Source organism: Nilaparvata lugens, chromosome 7 (assembly GCF_014356525.2).
Source record: "Nilaparvata lugens isolate BPH chromosome 7, ASM1435652v1, whole genome shotgun sequence".
Classification (NCBI taxonomy): domain Eukaryota; kingdom Metazoa; phylum Arthropoda; class Insecta; order Hemiptera; family Delphacidae; genus Nilaparvata; species Nilaparvata lugens.
The window spans coordinates 19,103,796-19,129,136 of record NC_052510.1 but is presented as its reverse complement, the minus strand read 5'-3'; the positions used below and the strand labels follow the sequence as shown (position 1 = coordinate 19,129,136).

Here is a 25,341-nt window from a genome sequence, read left to right as displayed (position 1 = left end):
CCAGGAGTGAAACTCACGTAGGTCAAAAGTTTGTGGGTGGAGAGGCCAAAACTCATCACTGCACAAAGAAGATCGGCCACTCAGGCAAAACTTCTAAAGAGAGGTGAGGCTTGACCCTGCAGAGCTTTGGAGGGGCAAAAAGAAAAACCAAAGTGACCAGAGATGGGTGAAACTCCAGGCACAAATATGGGTCAAGAGGCTGAGTCAAGGGTGGCCAGGCGCCCTAGAGGCAACTTGGCCACTCCTTCCTCAGCGGAAGGACCTTCAAAGAAGGCCAGGAGTAGAACTCACGTAGGTCACGAGGACTAATCAGTCTGAAGAGACTGCCAAGCATATCACACTGGATTGCAACAAGCTACCAGGTGATGAATGGGATGTAGCATAGGGAAAAACTCCTGGTGCTTGTAAAGGACACAGGTATTGGTTTGCCTAACTAACATACTTCTTGGGAACACAATAAGCTCTGGTTGATGTGTGGGGTTCTTTGAACCTTTGGATCCTTGAATCCGTCCCTTCAAAAACAATAAGCAATTATTAATCATAAAAAATGAGGGTGATTGCAAACTATTTCTAGCCACTATTCAGCAGAATAACATAATCTTCTATACTATCAATAAGTTTATCTTTGAAAAAACATGCGTGCTCTAAAGAAAATGGCCAAAAGCTCCTACAGAAGTAGTCGGCCATTCTTTTTTCAGCACCACATGTCATGGTTGACAAGAAATCGTAAAGCTTGGAATCAGCTAATTCTCTGCCAATCAAAGGACAATTATTCTGAGAGTGAATTGATAAATGTCGGCTGACAATCAGTAATTGTAAAAGTGGCCAATGCGTGCCACTTTCACCAACAGTCAGAACGTCATTTGAATGAGAATCGTCTTTTGTTGAGAAGTAGCCAATCTAGGGATGCCAACAGGGTGTGTCATGGAAATTCTTGAGTAGGGGAAGGTTTGAAAATATTCTTGGGTGGTCCCAAAAAATGTCAGCAGTGTTTAAAATAAGACAATCTTCTCTACAAGAGTGCCTTATTTTTGGGGGGCTGGTACCAAGTTTGGGATATTTAGAAGGGATGCTCAATGGTTTTGAGAGAGGGGCATCCCTGATGGCCAATCCCTGGGAAATTCTGATTGTCAGCAGACAATCGGTAATTATGAAAGCAGCAGCCATTGGCTAATACCCAATAACAGCTGATACTCAGCCAATCAGAGGACATTCTGTGTGGTGACAGTAAAATTTACTTAATAAAACCACTACTAATTCACAACTAATTTACGGTACTTTTAAAATTTCAAAACTTATTTACTTTTCAAAACATTTAATGTAAAAAGTGTGAAAATAGTCATTCTGTATTCAATAGAGGAGATTTTACAACACGAGAAAGCCCACTAAGGCTCAACTCACACTTACGCGGCTCAGGTCGAGAAGAGACTCGACTCTATAGTGTGGTCCAGGTTATAATGGCAGTGAATAAAGATAGAAGAATAACGATGCTGATTCTCTGCATTACACTGTCAAAAACATAATTGTCATCGTTGTGGATCTAGAAAAGGATAGTACCACCGTCTTTGTCGAATGATAAACAAGGATAGCAAGACCAAAGTTGATCAAATACTGTCATTATAACGTGGACCTCACTATAGTCGAGAGCATGTGTCTCCAATTTCGAGAATTTTAACTCAGTATCTACTTATCGAAGATAGAGCGTTCCGAATGATCTCATTTTATTACGAATTTTATAATCCAGAAAAAAGCGATATATGGTAGCGAATTTTTCTGTCCAATGACTGGATTTGGCAGAAATTGATGGAGACTGGAAAATGACGAACCAAAAGGGGTCGCCCGAGTTCCGTCTGCCCTAAAAGCCGCCACTCACCAAAAAATGGTCAGTTTTTACGGACGCCACCAAAGTGGAACAGTGAAAGACAAACTGGGCCTATTCCTATTTTACATCTATCATTTTTTTGGCAGCACTGAACCTGTATTCCTCTTAGTTTGTAGTAACATTGAAAAGGCTGAAAAGTAAAATTAAAAGTGTTTTATAGGAGTTATCATTAGTTTTAGTAATATTCTTGAATTGGGGAATTCCATCATATTCAGGGAATCAATAAATTTATGAAAACATAATTTAATTTTCTTCTTCTTCAATCTCCTTCTAGTATCTAACTGTATTGGAAACGAAACTAAGATATTTATAGGCTCAGATCAGAGAAGGTGGTCAATTTGGGTTATCTATTTTATAGGTTAGTAATTCTAATATTAATTATGATCATCATCCTGGCTCTACTCAATAGAAAAATTCTATTGACCGAACCGTTGACCGTTTGATAGTTGAATATGATGAATAAAATGGAATACTAACGGGTGTTTCAAAAAGGACGCACATGGAAGTTTGAGAATGTGAATTTATTACAATAAGTTATTAAAGTAATTATAAGTTGTGCTGTATGAAATTATTACCTTTATTATATTCAAATTACCTTTAAAACTTCACAATAAATGTTTAAAATGGCTTCCTCCACTAGTAATGCAGGTTCGAACACGTTTCATAACATTTGCAGCCACTTTTCATAGTGTTTGCTCAGAAATTATTTTAATCTCACTTTCAATATTAGCCTTTAATTCGTCAAGTGTATAAGGATTGTTATTAAAAATTTTATTTTTTAAATTCCCCCAAAGAAAAAAGTCAGCTGGAGTAAGATCTGGGGATCTTGGTGGCCACAATCCTTTTGATATCACATGATGGTCAAAAATTCTCGTAACATAGACTATTCATCGTTTCAGCAGAAGTATGTCATGTTGCATTATCCTGCTGAAACCAACAAGCTCGATCATCTAATTCTAACAACGCTATAAATTTTTCAATAATGTTGTGATACACAACACCATCTACAGATTTGTCAAAAAATAAAGGCCCTACAATACTTTCAATAATAAACAAACTTTTATCCTTTGAAAAAACCATAGTTGAACATACACAGACACTACAGATTACAAATGAATACTAACAAGCACTATTAATGTAAAATGGTGCATGCCAATTCAACACATGAGTACGGTAGTCCCAACTGTTATTTGGGGGAACAAAATATTCCCTATACAGAGAATATATTCCCTCAAACTTCGATGAGCGTCCTTTTTGAAACACCCGTTATTTATTACTTATACAAACGTTGATATTATATTAAAATGAAATTATTATTTATATTAATTATTTTTTGGAAGAGTATGGATACTTTGATAAATTGAGCTTTTATATTCCAGCGAGTTTTAAATCATTTTCCGCTAACAGTACCACAAACAATAACAAGAAAACATGTGGACTGTGGATTTCCACGAGTAAACCAAGCTTGTCGTGTGCATGAAGCGACCTAGTTTGTCGTCGTCCCAGTTTTTCAAAATAGCCCAATTCGTTCCAATTTTTTTGGTTGTGATGGTTTTAAGGGCTGCCGATACTCTGCGACTCCACAAAAAGTTATGTTCAAGGTAAGGTTGGGTTGTAGCTTCTTTCTAAATGGTAATGAATTAATATTATCCAAAATCTTCCAATAATTCCAGATAATAAATAAAATATACAAATAACAAAGAGTTGAAATTTTAGCATATTTGAAGCACCAGACAATGGGCCCATTCTGTGTACATGGAATGTGGTGAATTGTCCGATTCACAATATTTACCAAGTAAAAAGTTCCGCGTTCCATGGGAGGAATTTTGACAGATTCAGTTCCAGTTGCAAAATCCTGCCCCACAGTCGAAGTGTGGTAAATTGTCAGACCTGGAACAGTTCCAACTATCTGAGCTCTCATTGGTCGATTATTGTTGTCTGCTTGCTTCTCTGCACATAAGCTGATAGATTATTCACCATAGCATAGAATATATAACCAACAATATGATGTTTGATAACCATTCATTAAATGAATTTTTCTCGATAGAAAATTTGAGAGTAATGAAATAAAAGGAATTTACACTTTTCTAGACGGTAGGTTTGTGAAACAGCCTTTCTTCATTCACGCAGCTAGTAACCGACACATTTTAGTGTAAATCAACTTTATATCTGTGCGCCAAAAGCTTGAACCAACGATTTTGAAATGGCGTTCCATGGGAACATTTTGCACTATAGTGAGGTCCACGTTATAATGGCAGTGTACGATTAACAATACTCTTGCTGACCTTTTCTATCATACAACAAAACAGATAGCGCTATCTCTCTCTAGCTTTGCAATGTTGTCAGTTTACCAGAATATTTTATTTTTACTTTTGACAGTGACTGTACAAAAGTAACTCAGCCACCATTTTTTCTCTTCATTCTATCAAAATACTTTGGTAAACAAGTCGTATAATGATTGATTTAAAATGTATTTTTGGAACAATGAAATAATTTTTTAGACATTACAGTATGAGAAACACAAATTAAAATACCTGAAATGACATTTTAAAAGTTGATAACTAACCATCCTAGACTTCATCCATGCTTCAGTTAGCCTACACGTTTAGGATAGACCTACTCGTACTGGTATAAATAATATTGAAAGGTGATTTCAGAATTATTTCCATTGAAATTACTTATTTTAGAAAGGGTTTCTATTTTTCTATCATTTTTAGAAGAAATTGGAATAGAATATATACCTACCAAATAACTTAGTTTCTGTTGTTTTGAAATTCATATTGGTCACTACCTCCATAAACAAAGCCGTAGTGCATTCGTGTTACGTCAGCACAGGTAGGGCTGCTACACCAATAGAAATTCGTTGATTTCGTCTAGGAGCCCTACCTGTGCTGACTTCACACGAACGCACTACGGCTTTGTTTACGGAGGTAGTGTATTGGTCCACCACAGCTTTTTAAATGTGCCGCCATTCCCGGTTTGTATAAAAATGAGAATCTGATCTTACTTAAGGAAGCAAATTTTTAAATCAAATTTTGAAAAAATTAGTTTATTGATTAATTTGACATTAAATTGATAATTTTATCAAGGAAATGATAATTATTATTGGATCAAATTTAATGGGATTAATTGAGTAACAGCTGTGTACAATCAGTGGCAAAATTGAGAGACTTGGCAACGTTTTTCTCCTATCTTTCTTCACTGCCATTATAACGTAGACCTCACTATAGTCACGTGATGGAACAATTTACGATTGGAACTGGAACAATTTACTGTACACAGAACGTACACAATAATGAAACTGAAAGACATCACTCCTAAAGAGCGCTGGCACACAAAGTAAAGGGAATTTGTTTTTTTGTAGCTGGCAAGTGGCAGCACTGACTAAATAAGAACAGCTGTTACAACTCACATACAACAGAAATTCAGAATCAGAAATCAATAATCAATGAAACTCGCCAATGTTTTTGTTTCTTGTGAATTTTTATGGTAAATTCATGTTAATATTCGATTTTATTCTTCTCTAAAGTTTTAGATTTTGTTGTGTAATCTTATCATAATGATCATTAAACATTTTGTACAAGAATAGATAAATAATTCGTTCAACTCACGATATTCTAGTAGTTTTCCAATCAGTATCATTCAATTAATTATTATTTCCAAAATACTTAAGAGTTCTGATCAGAGGTAAGTGAATTATAATTATTTTTTAAACCAGAAATGTCATTGACGATTCTAGTTTTTAAATCTTTCATAAAACCGCCCTAATATTATTGTTGATGGTAAGAATTTTAAGGTTATGTTACACATTATTTTGTATTGAATTTTTGTACGGTGAAAATAAAATTTCAAATTTCTACCTAGCCATTGAGGTCAAGTGGATTGATTAAATTTAACAAATAGTTAGCAATAAGTTGAATACTAGGTCTACTCAAGTTCTCAAGATTTATTCTAATGCTAGGATATAAGGTAATTTTTCAATTGAATTGCCACATAATTTTTAAATTTCATTGAAAATGAATTAACTATGTTCTTTTTATTCAAAAATAAACAAGTAGGCAATTCCATATATGAAGTTTCTATCATTATTGATTATTAATATTATAATAGAATGTAGCACCATTACGATATTAACTGTGTCACATATTATTTTGAATAGTATCAAAATTTTGCCATTTGAAAGCAAAACATACTCTTTTATCTTTTAAGCATTATTAAACAGAACATTTCAAGTCCACGTTATTATGGAAGTGGAGAAAGATAGAACAACGTTGCCGATCCTCTGTCTTGTCAATGCCTTCTATAGACGGTAGCTGATACAGGTTTATTTATGTAATAATATTAAATGTACATTCTCGTTTAAAATAATCAATTATATTCTATTAAGCAAGAAATTATATTTTCAATAATTTCGAAATGAAATATTTTGTTGATTAATTATCGATTCTACATTGTTAAAAGACGATCTGGTAACAGAGCAAAGCAAAAAAGATATAGTGCTATCCAATTTTTTGAATCATAGACAAGTATAGCAATACCATCGCCTATTAAACACTGTCATTATAACGTGGACCTGACTATTAATAGGCCTTCGACTTGTTGTCGCATGAGATTGTAGCCTACTTGGTTAGGATGGAGCGCTACGATTTTGGATGTGCTGTCTGTTCTTCAGACTGCAGAATCTTATCTTGAAAACAGATATCAGGTCTATTCTATAGGAGGAAAAAAGTCTCAGGCATTGCCTATCAAACATGGTGCCCCCCATGGGCTCAGTTATTCATCCCTTGTTATTTTTGATAACCATAAATGACTAGAACCTTGAAGGGAGAGCACTAGAATTTGCAGATGACAAAACTATAATTTGAAAATAGCTCTCATGAATTATAACATTTTATGCAAATAAAATAGTACTGATGTTTGTATTTATTTCAACTTATGAATTTGAATTGAAATGATGAAAAAATACTCTGTGGTGTTACTGCATTGTATAGGATGCCAGGTTGTTTATGATTAAGAATTAATATTATTATTGCCTCTTCAATAAAACTATCCGTCACCTGGTTGCTAATAGCAACTATAATTTTATATCATGTGTTACTTTTAAATAGCTAGAGCACATATCCTATAAATTTATCAGATTTTTATGTTGTACGACTGATATGGCGGCAAATGAATTAGATTTATTGGTCAACTAATTGCTTTCACGACTAATTTCTGATAAATCAACAAGTCTAATGTAATTATAGGCTATGTGATCCAGAAACGAGAACTCTATTCGCGCGGCTAGAGTCAACGCTAAGAAATTGTACCTAGCTGAGAGCGTTCAAAATAATGTTTCTAAATGTCTCCTCCTCCTTGAACCTTCTACCCTACCTTCCCCTCCGCTTCATTATGTTTTGACCCTTATAAATAACATCAGTGCTTTCCGTAATTTAACTGACACTTCGACTCCATTACGAGTTTATTCGTTATGGTATAAAATACATCCTCAAAAACTCATACTTATTCACATTTTTAGTTTTAGCTCTGAAATTACTCTTCATCTTTTGTTGATACATCTTGACAATTTCAAATTTAGTTCTCAAATGACTCTTCATCTTTTGTTGCAGCTCATTACAAATTGGCCCTCAGATGACGTCATCGAGTGTAGGAGGGGCGGGAGTGGGTGGAGTGCCGGGTGGTAACGGAGAGGAGGATGAGCTGACCCTACCTCGAGCGTCCATCAACAAAATGATCAAAGAAATTCTGCCGAGCGTGCGCGTGGCAAACGAAGCCCGCGATTTAGTGCTCAACTGTTGTACCGAATTCATTCACCTCATATCGTCCGAAGCCAACGACATATGCAACCAACAAATGAAGAAAACTATAAACGCCGATCATATTTTTGCTGGTAAGAAATATTAGGCCTAAATTTTCACATGTAGTTTCAGTTGACTATTGGCTATTCATCGATCCACTAGCCCCTGGCGAGAAATATTAAATTATCTGGAATAATTTAGTTAACTAATTTAGTTTACTTGATAGTTAGCAGACTATCAAGTAATAATAATAAACTATCTTATTACAGTTGAACAATAAAAAGTGAACCAAGATTTTCAATTTCCTCTGAAATGAAAAGAGAAGAACATTGATATTGTCAACACTACTGTCAACATTTTCTAAACCCCTTTTATATGCTCCATACCCAGATTACATTGCAAAACCTGCCAAATCATTAGCTTCACTCCTTTACAGCTGCTATTGTCAACACTATTGTCAACATTTTCTAAACCCCTTTTATATGCTCCATACCCAGATTACATTGCAAAACCTGCCAAATCATTAGCTTCACTCCTTTACAGCTGCTTTATTATAAGTCTTTAAGAACACAAAGAAATTTACCGCTCACTCCAAAATTACTTAATCTGGGCCACAGCTTACAATGAGGAATGGAGTCAAACGCGGCTTCATAATCTACGAAAATTCCATACATGGGTTGATGCTTCAATTCGAGATAGTAATAAATAATAGAATAAAGTGAAAAGATATTATCCATGTAACCACGACCTCTACGAAAGCCAGATTGACTCTCGCCAAGTACATGGAAATACTCTGCTCAGGTTGATAAACGCACAGTTGACAAATTTGTAAAAATTTTAAACAGACAGTTTGAAATAGCTATTGCCCTGTAATTCTTTGGGTTCAGTTTATCGCCTTTTTTAAACAATAGGAACAAAATCATCTCCGCCCAGCTTGTTGGAATTCTACCCTTATCCAGTATGCAATAAAATAATTCTACCATGTAATTTTTCCATGAAAATGGAAGAGACTTATAGAATTCTTAAGCCATCGATGCCAGGAGTTTTTTGTTTTTAGTTTTTTTTAGTATGGCTTCTAATTCCTGAAAATCAACTTTCCTATCCAGAAGGGAAATGGCTGCCAGAGCTACTTCATTTCTATTTTCCATCAAATTAGATGTGAATTTATTCTTCAGAAACACTACCCAATCCTCCAAACCTATCATATTTAATTGCGTATTTTTCTTTCTAAAATAGGGAACTGCACTCCAAAATTCATTACCATTTTTAATATTCCTGAATCTGTTTTTCAAATTTTTGTAATAGTCTACCTTTTTCTGTCTAATCATACTCTTATATTCATTCTTAGCTGCTATTTATACATTTAATGAAACCCTATCGAAATGTTTGGCCTTTGCAGTTCTGTAAGCAGTACGTAGATTTCTCTTCAGATTATTACAGTATAGGTCAAACCAAGGTTTATTTTTGAAACTCGTAGCATTTGATTTAGAAACTATCATTCGCGAAAATTCGGCCCCTTCTTTGATGGCTTGCATTAAATTACCAGCCAATCTGCGAGGACTGTCACTACGGAAATGTATTCTCTCAGCGAGAGAGAGGGAAGCCGAGTACTCTCTACCAGATTCCTCTCTCCATCGATACCCTCTCGCCCACTGACAGTTATCAGTTGATAAGAACGACTTGGCTATTCTTCGATTAGTCTTTAAAAACAACGGCAAATGATCAGAAGACAAGACAGAATCAGACACTATCATATCCTCCACCCATTCGAGTTGTGAAAAGTGAATTTTGCTGGCCTATCACTATCACTCCTACCGTTAACTATTATAAACAGACTCTCTTCCATAATATCGACAAGTCTACCTGCATAGCGTGATAAGCATTCATCTAACACAACTCTTCGCGCCCACAGTGACGAATTATCAAATACTTCGCTATCTACATGTTGATTGAGAGAACCTATACGTAAATTAAAGTCTCCTCCTATTATAACCGGTAGAGTGGAGAATAATTGTTTGTTTTCATAGAAACAATCCTGCAAACCTTTCATTGATTTTTTAATCTCATTTGGCCTTATGTAAATTAGACCTGCTATACAGCTAAGCATATCATTAGATAACTCAACAAGCAGTAGAGAATCAGTATCAGTAATCAATTTTGTTTTAAAGCTATTCTTTATCAACATTACAAGACCTCCACTTGGCCTACCTCTAATATCGCATTTTAAAGCCGGAACTGATAAAATATTATAATCATCAAAACCTCTTATGTATTGTAATGAGTTTCATTACTCTTGTGTATTGTAAAAGCCATGTTTCACTAATGCATATCACAGAGTAATTATTAAACAGATTAATTTGAGATTTGTGCATATTATAGCAATTTCCAAATCCATGACTGTTCCAATAGATAACATTAAATAAATTTATATAATCTCTATCGCAAAGCTTTATTATAGAGAAATACTACAATACATTTCCTCCCATACAACCAATTTTTCAAAATCCTCTTAAATCTTTGTTTTCTAATCACTCGTTAAAATAAATAATTATTGTCATTTGAAAAAAATCTCAAGAAGATTGCCGTACTGGAAAATTATTTTAAATATTTGTTCTTTCTCAGTTCAATTTTAAATCTAATTCTGCTTCAAATTGATCCCTACACGGTCAATATTATTGTACAATACAATACCTACTAATAACATCAGGCCACCGTGTCTATTATAGTCAACCACACGAAAATAGTCCAATGGAAATTGGAACAGATGGGTATCCCCTCACCCCCCCCCCAGCACTCATAGACATTGGAAATTCGTCAGGTTCATTGAATAATTCTCATTTATGATCAGGTGTGGACAACTTTGATCTTCTTTTTCAACGTTGCATTTATCAGACTATTTTCGTGCGGTTGACTATAGTTCTATAACCTAATGTTATGAGTTTAGTGGTGGCCTGATGAGGTATTGATATTGTACATTAATATAAAATGTCTAGCAATTAAGTGGTCAATTGCCCGATAAAACCAGTTTCTAGTATTCATTCAAATAATAGTTTTTAAAACGTTTAATTCAAGTCTTATTTTTTTTAATTGACAATTTTACATATTTGTTCAGCATTAGACCGATTGGGATTCGGCGATTACAGAGCCGATGCTGAAGCAGTATTACGAGATTGCAAAGCAGTTGCCGCCAAGCGAAGAAGACAGAGCACACGACTCGAGAACCTGGGAATACCCGAAGAAGAATTGCTCAGGCAGCAGCAGGAACTATTTGCCAGGGTATGCTATGCATTCTTATGTTTTTATCAATCTGGAGCCTGTATGTTAACGATTAGAACATCAAGTGAGATGGTATTCTGATGGATAGAAGCATAGAGTAAATATAGCGCAAGTAGATATCCCATGGTATAGGGCGTTTATGTCGCAACTTTTACTGTTATCTCAAGCTGATTACTGTCGATTATTGTCGATTTTTACTGTTTTGACCGGGTAAGAGTGTATGAACGACACAATATGAGAGACTACCAGCGTCATAAAGCTTCACGGGAAAGAACTACGTAGACTATCAGCTTGAGATAACAGTAAAAGTTGCGACATAAACGCCCTATACCATGGGATATCTACTTATGCTATTGTTTCTCTATGGTAGAAGTTCATTCATCCATTGAAAGAATCACAAAGTGTAAGGATGATAGATGTTATTGAGTGTAAAAATGAATGCAGCTATAATATTATATTAATTTTGTAAGTATTTATGAAACAGGTTCAAGAAAGGTGAGTGTTTGAAAAGCATGCTGTTCATATTTTTAATGTCTTTTAGGCGGCTCGTACAAGCAACAAACGATTTTAGAGCTCCGAGAATTTTTCTCACCTGAGAATGCAGCAGCTGTTCACGTGTGAATGAGATTATTGTTTTCTCATAGTCTGCTTGCACACTAGAAACGCAACAAGTAACAAAGCAGTTATCTTTTCCATCTGTGAAATTGTAGGGTTCAATTTCAAATAAAATACCAATGTCTTAAGTGAGTGGGACCGACTACTTCAGATAAATTAAGTGTTACAAAGATTAATTGATCTGCAAAATGTTTTGGGTGGGTTTCGGGCCCACTTTAGTGAATTCAGTTGTTTAACACTGTCTGTTCAAGAAACTGATCTCAAGCTGTCACCCTTCAAACGACATTAGGCTAATGAGAGCACGCTACTCATCTAATATGAGAGATCAAAGATTTTGCTAACCGCTGGGAAAAATTGTTTCTGAAAAATGAATTATCCTATTCATATTACTAGGCTAGTATATGAATCGAAATTCGGGGGAGGTCCAGTTTTAAGATGTGCCTGTTCTTCTTCTCTAAGTGCCTATCCGTTCCGGATGTTGGCTATCAGCATGGCTATCTTGATTTTGTTGGTTGCGATTCGAAAGAGTTTTACTGATGTTTTACCGAACCACTTCCTCAGATTTGCCAACCAAGATATTCTTCTTCGACCCGGTTTTCTCTTGCTGTTTATCTTGCCTTGAAGGATCTCTTGGAGTAGCCCGTACCTTTCTGTGTTCCTCATTATATGCCCGAGGCATTGGAGTTTCCGGCTGTGACTTTTTGTGTCCAAGATATCCTTAAAATTCTTCTGTAAAGCCATAGTTCAAATGCTTCAAGTCTCCTGGTGATTTCTTTGTTTAGAGTCCAGGTTTCCACACCATATAGCAAAACAGAGAAAATGTAGCAACGCATGAGTCGGAGCTTCATTTCTGAAGACAAATTGTGGGATTTGAAGAGTGAGCTCATTTTAACAAACACTGAAAGGGCTTTTTCGATGCGACACCGGATTTCTTGAGAGTTATCCCACTTCTCATTAATAATTATTCCTAGATAATTGTACTGCTTCACTCTTTCTACCCTAACTTGATCGATGTAAAGGCTGGCTCCAGCAATGTTCTCTTTACTCACTATCAGAAGTTTTGTTTTCTTTGTGTTTATTTCTGAACCATACTGTGAGCTTATTCTTGTTACACTGTTCATCAACTCTTGTAATCCTTCAAGACTATCTGCAAACATGATGGTATCATCCGCATATCGTATATTATTCAAATTTGCACCATTTATCATGTGCCTGTTGGTCATCCCCAAATTATTTCAAGGAATAATTGTCTATTATTGAATCAATAAATTTATTATTATTACTGCTGGACCTTAAGGGCCGTTTGCATAGTAAAAATGTCATTTCACCGTTACAGATGAAGTTTTTTTACAATTAAAAAATGGTATTCCAACTTTGCATAATTCAAGGATGCTTACAACATTTGTATTGTTGCTGTTTTTTTTTTTAATTTTTCGTTTGTCTATGTTCCCTCCTAACTGAATAACGAGCTGTTCATTGGTTTTCCAGAGAAATAGAGTTAATAGAAACATGGAGATTGGATGAACAGCATCAAGTTTAATTTTCAAGATTCACCTTCAGTTTTCGCTCTATTATGTCTTGAATGAAAAAAGACTAAGAAATTGTCAAAAAACCACTGATTTATTGATAATTAGAAAGACCGGTTTCGGTTATTACACCGAAATTCACCTTCAGTTTTCGCTCTATTATGTTTTGAATGAAAAAAGACTAAGAAATTGTCAAAAAACCACTGATTTATTGATAATTAGAAAGACCGGTTTCGGTTATTACACCGAAATTCACCTTCAGTTTTCGCTCTATTATGTTTTGAATGAAAAAAGACTAAGAAATTGTCAAAAAACCACTGATTTATTGATAATTAGAAAGACCGGTTTCGGTTATTACACCGAAATTCACCTTCAGTTTTCGCTCTATTATGTTTTGAATGAAAAAAGACTAAGAAATTGTCAAAAAACCACTGATTATTGATAATTAGAAAGACCGGTTTCGGTTATTACACCGAAATTCACCTTCAGTTTTCGCTCTATTATGTTTTGAATGAAAAAAGACTAAGAAATTGTCAAAAAACCACTGATTTATTGATAATTAGAAAGACCGGTTTCGGTTATTACACCGAAATTCACCTTCAGTTTTCGCTCTATTATGTTTTGAATGAAAAAAGACTAAGAAATTGTCAAAAAACCACTGATTTATTGATAATTAGAAAGACCGGTTCGGTTATTACACCGAAATTCACCTTCAGTTTTCGCTCTATTATGTTTTGAATGAAAAAAGACTAAGAAATTGTCAAAAAACCACTGATTTATTGATAATTAGGAAGACCGGTTTCGGTTATTTCGGTGTAATAACCGAAACCGGTCTTTCTAATTATCAATAAATCAGTGGTTTTTTGACAATTTCTTAGTCTTTTTTCATTCAAAACATAATAGAGCGAAAACTGAAGGTGAATTTCGGTGTAATAACCGAAACCGGTCTTTCTAATTATCAATAAATCAGTGGTTTTTTGACAATTTCTTAGTCTTTTTTCATTCAATATGAATAATTACCACAATATCAACTTCTCAACTACACTATTATGTTTTATTGATGTTTATTATCCTGCCATGTAGCAACAGCACTGTGTGAAGATAACTAACACTTTCTTAAATTTTATCTATATTCGAGAGAAAAATAACTAAAGTTCTTTTTTCTTGTCACAATCATTTCAATGATGCATTTTTTCAATTTTTATTTTTATTTTATTCAATTCTTCACGTAAAAATCACAAAAGCAGAGCTAGGCTCTAGTGATGTGTGAAATGTCATTTAATTATTCAAAATGGGAAAAAGAAAGAAGAAAAAAAACATGAATGTGGATCACTTATAAACCCACTGTCATACTCCAAACCAACTATTACATAAATAGAACACTAGCAGTGACCATACTATATTGGCAAATCATGTAGAGGCTATCTTCTCAAAAAATTCCTCAACTTTATAGGGACACATACCTATGAGAATTGTTTTTAATTTTTTCTTAAATAAACCAGGAGTAGCACTTTCCTTGACTATCTGTGGTAGGACATTGTAAACCTTGATGCCCATGTAATAAGGGCCCTTCTCCAAGAGAGTCAGCCTGTGCTCTGGATACCTGAGTCCCCTGAATCGCGTGTTATATAAATGCGCCACTTGTCTCTCCTGGAAACGGTCCTTATTTCTAAAAACAAATAGAGCTAACTCTAAGACATAAACTGCCGGGGCTGTAAGGAGGGAGTGTTCTCTAAATATGGGTCTGCAAGAACACCTGTCTGTCAGGCCGAATATTCGCCTCAAAGCTTTTTTTTGAGTCCTGAAAATAGATTCAAATTCTGTTGTTCTGCCCCAAAAAATGATACCAAAGCGTAGATGGGATGCAAAATAAGCATGATACACAATTAACGCTGTACTTGTACCTGCAACCCTGGAGATCACACCCACCGCAAATGTTGCTCTACTCAGCTTCCTCAACAGTTCAGAAGAGTGAGACTTCCACTTCATATCACTATCCAAGAACAATCCCAGAAAAGTGGTTCCATCAGAGGGCTTCAAGGTGGTATCTGAGTCTAGTTTAACATGAAACGTTCCCTGGGCATTGCGAGCATGAAAAGGCACCAATTTGGTTTTACTAGGGGTTCAATGACAAAACCATTATAGTTGAAACAATTATACTTGTCAATTGTGGATGAGCGAAAGTGGCGTGGCAAAACAAGTGAAAAATGTCAGCGCCACGTCCATGCCTCTTCTGTATGAGGGTCCTTAAGGCCAAGCCTCATGAAGCGCTTTTTCTGACGTTTTTATACTGGGAGCAGACAAGTCGGCAGGGCAGTCTGCCCTGTCCATTCGAGATTTAGGGTCGATTCTCCAAATTGGTTTGACTATTAAACCTGTTTAATCAATGTATGGTTGCATTTATTATAGCCTACTGTGTTTCAATTAAGTCAGCTATTGGTTTGAACTAGAATTTGAGTTTAACTTTCATTGGAGAAAGTGACCGTTAATTTTTATCTCCCGTAAGGGACCATTTTTTAAAAGAAATTGAACCCAGAAAAGTAACATTGACATTGAAAACTCTGATCAGATGACGGAGCATTTTCCCATGACCAATATGAAAACAATATTTTAATTTGGTTTCAATGTACCTAGAATCCTATACTATTAAACGAGCAATTTCTGTTTATATGTTTAGATGTCTGTATGTGACCTGATCTCGAAAACTGCTCTAACGATTCTCACGAAATTTGGAACAAATTAGGTTTATGATATGATAATTCGATTGCACTAGGTCTCAACCCTGCGATAACTCGCTGAAGGACATTAAAATGATAAATACGTCCTTGGAAAAACAGGTGGAAATTTTTATCGTCTGTCGGTACCGTAATGGAAGAGAGTGAACGAGTGCATGTGTGGGATCATTCAGCTGATCTCACGAGAAGAAAAATTCAGCAAGAAAACCTTATTTTCGTTTATTTATCTTTTTTTTAGAAAACATGTTTACTTCAGAAAGTCCAAAAAAGTACAGTAACTGGATGCAGTTAGTGTAGAATAGTACATAGTATATTAACAAATATTGTAGCAAACATAGTATATCGTTCTAAATCGAATTCACAGGGTGTCCTCGCGGCGGGAAATCCGGGAATTGTACGTGAATTTCATTTGGGCGGGAAATGTACGGGAATTTTGTTGAGGTACGGGAATTCTTTGACACTCCCGTCAACTAGCCAATTGTATATTAATTAAGAACAGAGTTGAAATTTAGCCAGTGGATGAGTGGTGTAATAGTGATGGATGATGCAGGTTGGTGCATCGATGTGGCGTTCTATAAATATCGTGTATCGATTCGGCGTTTTATCGGTGCCCTGCATCGATAGGATCTATCGGAACGAGTAGGTTTTCTTGCGATATTCATTATTTAAGTATGTCCACACATGCCGAACCGAACCTCGAACAGCGCAGCGAACCATGCAATTCGCTGCGCAGCGAACCGCTCAGCGAATTCAAACAGCAAAATACTAAGTGGTGAATATTTCTCAATTATTATAATGAAACATTTATACTGTTGATTTATTTTACTAATTTCGGCTTCAAATCATCAGTTTTCGTACTGTCACTGATATCTGAAATAATTTCAAGACATATATGCTCCAATCACTGATTTTTTCTAAACATGATTAGAATTTTATTTGATTTGGATTCTCTTTATCATACTTCCTTGTGAATCAATAATTGATCATCCATTTTGAATTTATAGGTACTAAATAAATTAAAACCAATTGGAGAATTCAGTCAAACAGGCTCTAAGATATAATGATATATTTGGTAACAAAAGTATTTAGAGTAGTTATAAATAATATCCTATCACGAAAAATTAATATTATACACCTTGCTCATCCGGTTTTTATTCAGGGTCATTTCAAATAAACAACATATTGGATAAACTTTTTTAATCTGCTTAATGTTTTTGTTTTTAATTATGTACCCGCAATGCGAAAACGCATTCTTTGATGTGTTTATATTTGCATCAATAAATTGTAAATCTCTATGATATTTTTATTTAATTATATTTTTTTCAGCCCCTTTCTCATTTAAGTCATTGAGTCAAAGGTCACTGATAAACTGACTGATGCACTGTACAGTCGGCCGAAAACGCTGTGGAGTGTCATGCAGAGTACAGTTCAGTACTGTTCTGAATGTTGCAAATCGATGAAAAGAACACTTCCTTATTCCTTGATCAAAACTTTATTATTGACTAGCAGGTAACCCGTGCTCCACAAGGGTCTATTTTATAACTTGACGTAATGAAAATTTTAAGAATGTTGAATAGGCCTATAACCATCCTCGGTTAATTAAGAATATACAGGGTGATTCATAATTATGGTGAAATCATTTAATACGTGATAGTAGAGGTAAAAATAAGAGAAAAAGTTCTTATAAACATGTATCCATAAACGCTTCATTTGCGAGCTTTACAGGGTGAAAGTTTTCGCCCGGAATTCAGTTCCTCTGGTGAAATACGTCGATGCTGAATTGTTTGGGGACTAGTTTTTGAAAGACTTATGCTGGATTCATATGGAAAAATATCTGAAAAATTGAATAAAACTAGTCTGGAAGCTGTAGTGTGAGTAGTTTTTGAGAAGAAAGTTGAAATATGCAAAAATTCTAAGTAGAAAAACACAGACTTCTTCGTTTGATGCCCAATAACTTTCTTTAATGACCAGTAAACACATAATTTTTCGCAATAAAAATGGTAGAGAATATAATTCTGAAAAGAATTATGTAAGCTGTGTAAACTTAATTTGAATAAAATTTATTCTTATGTAGTTCATTACACCACAAAAATTTGCTGTTTTATGAGGAGAGAACTAATAACAACTCATAGGTTGTAGCTGATTGCAAATAAAACATGGATTTAAATAACAGCTGTTCCAAAACAGCTGATTTACGAGCTCGTATTTTGTTTTAAATGAGATTATATTTAAAAGAAATTATCAGCTGAAAATTATTTTTAGAAGTATTTTAGCTCACTGTTGAACAAAACAACAAACTGTAAGTTAGGCCTACTGTAACCGCGTTGTGTTTTTTGTTCAATCTATTAACCAGTTATTTGTAACCATTTCACTTTTCTTTTGTGTTAGGTGTTAACTTTTTAAAAAAAATGGCAGGTAATTTTAGACATTATTCATACTCCGAATCAGCTTACATGCATTTAATGTATGGAATGGGACACTGTAATAGTACTGATGCAAGACGTTCATATCAAGAGAACTTTCCTAATCGAGTAAGTCCAAGTTCAGGGTTTTTGCCACTATTCATCAACGTCTGTCTGGAACAGGCTCTTTGATATCCAAAGAGCACATTTATGCAGGCAGACCCCGATCTACTCTATGACTGTTGAGTTAGAAGAACAAGTTCTTAATGAAATTTATGAACATCCAGAGAAGAGCACGAGAGAATTGTCATTGCAGTTTAATGTCAATCAATCTATTATTTGGAGGATACTAATAGAGCAACAATTACATCCATACCACCTCTAGAAAGTTCATACTCCATTGCCACGAGACTGTATTCCCCGTGCTTGTAATTGCCGGTGGTTTTTAGAAAAACTTGTTAACCCAAACTTTTTAACAACCGTTTTATTTACCGACGAGGCACACTTCACAAGAACGTTAACGTCCACAACCAACATATTTGGGCAGATGAGAATCCTCATGCCATCAATCCTAATCGTGTCCACAACATCAGTTTTCAGTGAACATTTGGGCAGGAATTATAGATCATCCACTTCTGTTCGAGCTTCTTCTCAGGCTTAATGGCATAATCTACTTAAACTTTTTGAGAGAGGAGCTATTTATCTTACTTGAAGATGTACCTCTTCAGTTGCGCCAAAACATTCGGTTTATGCATGATAGAGCTCCAGCACACTTCAGTATTTTTGTTCGTGAACTCCTGAATCACAGCTTTCCAAATCAATGGATAGGCCGAGGTGGGCCAGTACCATGGCCAGCTAGGTCACCAGACTTGAATCCTTTGGATTTTTATCTTTGGGGACACTTGAAAACCTTAGTATACAATACTCCGATTGATACCATTGAAGAACTCCGATTAAGGATTTTGAACGGAATAGAAATGATAAAGCAGACTCCTGGAATATTTGAACGGGTCCGACAATCGATGAGAAGACGTCTGAACATATGCATTAAGAACAACGGAGGTCACTTTGAACATCATCTTTAGTCTTTTGGTATAGGTTTAATGTCATTTAGATATGTTACTTCAATATAAAAGAAAAACTTTTCATAAAAACCGAATATTTTATTTGCAACCAGCTACAACCTATGAGTTATTAGTTCTCTCCTCATAAAACAGCATATTTTTGTGGTGTAATGTACTACATAAGAATACATTTTATTCAACTTTTATTCAAATTTAGTTTACACAGCTTACATAATTCTTTTCAGAATTAAATTCTCTACAATTGTTATTGCGAAAAATTATTTATTTACTGGTCATTAAAAAAAGTTATTGGGCATCAAACGTAGAAGTCTGTGTTTTCCTACTTAGATTTTTTGCATATTTCAATTTTTTTATCAAAAACTACTCTCACTACAGCTTCCAGACTAGTTTTATTCAATTTTTCAGATATTTTTCCATATGAATTCAGCATAAGTTTTCCAAAAACTAGTCCCCAAACAATTCAGCATCGGTGTATTTCACCAGAGGAACTGAATTCCGGGCGAAAACTTTCACCCTGTATAGCTCGCTAATGAAGCGTTTATGGATATATGTTTATAAGAACTTTTTTTCTTATTTTTACCTCTACTATCACGTATTAAATTATTTTACTATAATTATGAATCACGCTGTATATGCAAGATTTCACGTTAATCAGTCCAGTAGTTCAGACGTGATGATGCGTCAAACATAATACTCCCATCCTGTACTAATATAAGCCAGTTCTTCTCTTCATTATAGTATAGATTGGTGAGCCTAAAAAAGTCCTATTCACCTATAGTCTGTGTAAAATAAGTTGAGACTTGACCCTCCATCCGAAGAAATTACAAGGTTGCCAATACCTGTAAAATTGCATCTTTCTCAAATTTCCAATTCAACGTCAGAATTGTATGTAGAATATTATCCCCGATATCCTAGTAATTCTAAAAAAGTTTCAGGGTTGAAGGATTGAAAGGAAATTTTACTTTTATGATAAAATTGGAAACATCGCGAAGATTTGTTTTTCTTTTGAATATCACTTCTCTCAGAATCATGGGGCGTCCTAATGCGTAATAATTTTATATCAAATTAACGGAGAGACTGTCTCCTTTCTATCGGTGTCTGGATAATTTTTATCCGACCCATAGTTATTTTTTAATTAATAATTATGTTTGTCAATGTCGAGACATTTCGAGCAGAGAACATGAAATTTTCGAGATGTTAGAAACTTTTTTGTTTCATAAGATAAGTAGGTGGTGAAAGCGAGAAAGTTTCTCAAAAATAATTGAAATTATTTTTTCAATTGTCAAACGTACTCGGAAGAAGGTATTATGGCCTCTCAGGAGTTTCAAAGTCAAGGATAGCAGCTGAATGGTGTGCCACCATATGCTATCACAATAGCTGGGATCAACAAAAACAAAATACAGAACGATTGAAAAATCCAGCAACTTCAAACCACATGATCATAAATAGTGAAAATGACCACCTCGCCTCGAATAATCCAAGCAATGTTTCATTACAACCTTTCTAGAGGCAATCAGCTGCTTGCGTTTGTAATGATTCAGTCAAATTATTTTGTAAATTGCCAGCCTTTAGTATACAATTTGGTACACAATGCATACCATGCAGCCGCTCTCCTAACATTGAAATCCCTTGGAGACCGAAATACCTTCTTCCGACTACTTTTGACAATAAAAAAAATTATTTCAATTATTTTTGAGAAACTTTCTCGCTTTCACCACCTACTTATCTTTTGAAACAAAAAAGTTTCTAGCATCTCGGTAATTTCATGTTCTCTGCTCGAAATGTCTCGACATTGACGAACATAATCATTAATTAAAAAATAACTATAGGTCGGATAAAGATTGTCCAGACACCAATAGAAAGGAGACAGTCTCTCCGTTCATTTGATATAAAATTATTACGCATTACGACGCCACATGATTCTGAGAGAAGTGATATTCAAAAGAAAAACTAATCTTCGCGATGTTTCCAATTTTATCATAAAAGTTAAATTTCCTTTCAATCCTTCAACCCTGAAACTTTTTTATTACTACTAGGATATCGGGGATGATATTCTATATCAAATTCTGACGTTGAATTGGAAATTAGAGGAAGTTGCAATTTTTCACGATTTGGCAACCCTGTAATTTCTTCGGATGGAGGGCCAAGTCTCAACTTATTTTACACAGACCATAAGTAAGTTTTTGGGTTGCCAAAACATAGACCAAACCAGACACTTTTTGTGGGAAATTTTACAACTATACCCACTTTTTCGTGAAATAACAATGATCAATGTTCTTAAAATATAATGTGGAAAATATTTATAAAGGTATCACTTTTTGTAAGTATATGCTGTAGTATTTATTAAAATAAATAGAATATGGAAATTACAGAATCTATTCCAGTCAACTTATGGTTCGTTGATGAAATTAATTATTAGTTTAAAAATAACAAAATGATTATAATTTTAAAAGGAAATAATTTTCATGATACTGAGTTCTTGGTCAACAATATTTTAATATTGAAATTTATCCAATCAATAATTTTTCAGAAATTATTTTATTTACATTTAACATTATTTATCGATTCCTATAAATTTATTATTCATGACAATGAATTGTTCGAAATATAGATTAAATAAAATGAGAAGAGGCCTTTACTGTATTAATGTTAGCAAAAGTATTTACATATTTTCCTTTTGTGATGGATAGCCAAAATTGGACCGCAAGCTGTTCGGCGAATTTTAATCAAGGGCTCTGATTGGCTGAAAAGTTAGGCGAACGGCGTGGAGAACGGTTAAAAGAGTGGCTAGTGGGACGACGAACGGTTCGGAGAACTGCGCGGCGGTTGTTCAACAGCTGAGTGTTAACATTATGAAACATATGACAAAAGGTGCGTACAGACTTTCGCTCTGCTCCGCAACCGAACGTCACTCCAGCAGAGCGATTGATGATGACGACCGGGGAGCAACAGTGGTTCGACCGGGGAACGCGAGAAGATCTAACATCTTCCGTAACGTTCATGATGGGTGCTTAGGCGGAGCGCGTGGTTCGATGGAGGAACGAAGGCGGTACGAGGGTGGTACGAGCGCGGAGCGTGCTCGGTGCTGGTTGGAAGCGCGTATATGTGTACGCAGCTTTATGTTCGTTGCACACGGCTCGATGCACGGCGGATTGTACGATTCACTACGCTGTTCGAGGTTCGGTTGGGCATGTTCGAATACCTTTATATCCATTTGAGGTGTAGTTCCGTATCTGGTGTAGGTATTATCGATGTAGAAATTATTGATAGTGAATCAAATCACACTATGTTTTTCAGAACCTTTAATGTTCTGTTTAATTTTTTTTTTTTTTTTTTTTTGAAGAGACTGAGTCAAAGGTTCAAAGAACCCCACACGTCAACGTTATTGTGTTCCCAAGTAGTATGTTAGTTAGGCAAACAAATACCTGTGTCCTTTACAAGAACCAGGAATTTTTCCCTATGCTGACATCCCATTCATCACCTGGTTGCTTGTCGCAATCCAGTGTGATATGCTTGGCAGTCTCTTCAGACTGATTGGTCCTCGTGGCCAAAGTGAGTTCCACTCCTGGCCTTTTTGTAGGTCCTTCCGCTGAAGGAGGGGTCGCCAAATTGCCTGTAGGGCATCTAGTCACCCTCGGCTCAGCCTCTTGACCTACTATTGTGCCTGGAGTTTCACCCATCTCTGGTCTCTTGGGTTTTTCTTTTTGCCCCTCCGAAACTTTGCAGGGTCGAAAGCCTCACCTCTCCCAAGAAGTTTTGCCTGAATGGCCGCCTTTCTTTGACCAGTGGTGAGTTTTGGCCTCTCCACCTACAAACTCGTGACCTACGTGAGTTCCACTCCTGGCCTTTTTTGTAAGTCCTTCCTCTGAGGGAGGGGATGTTTAATATTAGTCCTGTCTCCAGTCAATATAGACATGAAAAGGGGGTGTGCTTTTAATATAATATTGTAGTTCTGATTTTTTAATATATTGCTTGGATACATAAGAGAAGTGTAGAACCAATTTTTGCATGCGAAATTTCCTTGTGATGGATACAGAATGGCCCAAACACCTCGTATATTCGGTTCATTTTCTAGTTTCCAGCTTATTCCCACTCAGTCGTCGGACAGTTGAATTTGCTCTTGCCTTTTTTCATATTATAAAATTCTGAATACAATGAAATCATCCGGAACTCTCTATATCTAATGTGTTCTGAGTTACAAAAACGAGTAAAATTTCAACAAAATAATCAATTTAAATGAATTTCAGTTTTCAATCAACAATATCTTCTAATTGCCACAATTCAAATGTATAATTCAAAATCCCTCTGGGCGTAATTTTGTGCGCTTTCTGGTCTCAGGTTGAAGAGCTTAAAATTACGCCCAGAGGGATTTTGAATTATACATTTAAATTGTGGCAATCGGAAAATATTGGAAATTTTGCATGCAAAATTGGTTCTAGACTTCTCTAATGTATCCAAACAATATATTAAAAAATCAGAACTACAATATATATTGCAAACACCAATGTATACACCGGTAGTGACTACCGGAGTACAACGGTTTAAAGGGTAAAGGGTAGGTTAGGGAGTTTAGTTTTTTCTTCTAAATTGACTTTTTTATATTATTCGAAATACAGTGTACAGTATAATCGTATAATGGTGCTACATTTTTATGAAAAACATACTTGTGCACTTTTGAAATATTGTTATTTAAGGATTTTTTTTCAAATTGACCCTCCTTCTGAGTAACCCTACAGACCCCCCCCCCAACCTATATTTTTACATATTAATCATGTGTTTTAACCAGCGAGGGAAACCGGGAAAAACGTGAAATATGCGGGAAATGTAGGAATTTTCTGAGCCTGATTCAGTGGACACCCTGGATTCATAGTATATCTATTTGTAATTGATGATGTGTTTGTTTATTGAAGTGTGAATAAATTGTTATTTTGATGAGTGATAGTAGCTTAACCTAGATTTTGATTTGGACTGTAGTATAAATTTGAAAAGGGACAGTTTTGGGCATAAGCCTGTTGTGCCTCCTCATAAACTGTAAAAATAATTGTACGACTGAGAAAATGAATAAATAAATATAAACTATAATTCAATCTTTTGTTACAAATTTTCTATGCTTTTACACTCGGTCGGGCTTTTACACTTTTTAGCTCGGTCCCCCGATATAATGTATTAAATGAATAATGTATTCTATATTGGATTGTTCTAAGTACAAGCATAGAGAAACAATAGCGTAAGTAGATATCCCATGGTATAGGGCGTTTATGTCGCAACTTTTACTGTTATCTCAAGTCGATTACTATCGATTATTGTAGATTTTTACTGTTTTGTTGGGGTGAGAGTGTATGAGCGGCACAATATGAGAGACTACCAGCTCATACACAAGTTGCGAAATAAACGCCCTATACCATGGGATATCTACTCAAGATATTATTGCTCTTTAGTCTTTATCTTCCTACCTTGATTATCCGACCAGCAGTGTTCAAGTACAGTTGTGTGGCCTGTTGTGGTCTGGTCTCACAACTTTAGTTGTGTGACCAGCTGATGTTATAAAAATATAAACCATATCGTACAATAATATTGAGCGACTACGAAGCGCTTTAATCTGACAAGTTCTAAGATAGTAAGAATTAATTCAATATTTTGTTACATAATTATTATTCTATTCTATGAAATGTTTCGTAATTGTTGGAATAAAATGATGTATTTGTATAGGCGCGGGAAGAGCAAGCAGCAGCCGAACAACAAGAGTGGCAACAGCTGCAAGCCGAGGCACAAGTGGTCGCAATGCAACAGACGTGTGATGACGATGATGATGACGACTATTCCTGAACAAGCCTAGTCTTAACTCCAATTTATTTATATTTTCTAATAAAATAAACGTTCAAGCAATCTTCTTGTTGTTACTGTTCATTGATTGATGACATTGAATGGATTTGTTGAATTGTCTGAAGGTTGGTTTTGCTGCTACACCAAAATAAAATGCTGTATCAGATATGGGACAAAAAATAGCCATGGTAAACATATA

The 25,341-nt window shown here is 35.2% G+C and overlaps 1 protein-coding gene across 1 annotated transcript; it reads left to right on the top strand.

The window, feature by feature from the left end:
* The first annotated feature begins 5,253 nt into the window (after positions 1 to 5,253).
* On the top strand, positions 5,254 to 25,206 carry LOC111053549 (protein Dr1). Its single transcript, XM_039432282.1, has 4 exons — positions 5,254 to 5,569; positions 7,492 to 7,772; positions 10,793 to 10,956; positions 25,029 to 25,206. The coding sequence occupies exons 2-4, from the start codon at positions 7,514 to 7,516 to the stop codon at positions 25,143 to 25,145; spliced, it is 540 nt and encodes a 179-aa protein (XP_039288216.1). The 5' UTR covers positions 5,254 to 5,569; positions 7,492 to 7,513; the 3' UTR covers positions 25,146 to 25,206.
* Positions 25,207 to 25,341: the final 135 nt, after the last annotated feature.

Excerpts from the sequence above, each read along its gene's own strand:
- LOC111053549 (XM_039432282.1), top strand. The coding sequence starts at position 7,514 with ATGACGTCATCGAGTGTAGGAGGGGCGGGAGTGGGTGGAGTGCCGGGT. Across the intron at positions 7,773-10,792 it reads CGCCGATCATATTTTTGCTG|CATTAGACCGATTGGGATTC; the intron begins GTAAGAAATATT and ends ATATTTGTTCAG. Across the intron at positions 10,957-25,028 it reads AGCAGGAACTATTTGCCAGG|GCGCGGGAAGAGCAAGCAGC; the intron begins GTATGCTATGCA and ends GTATTTGTATAG.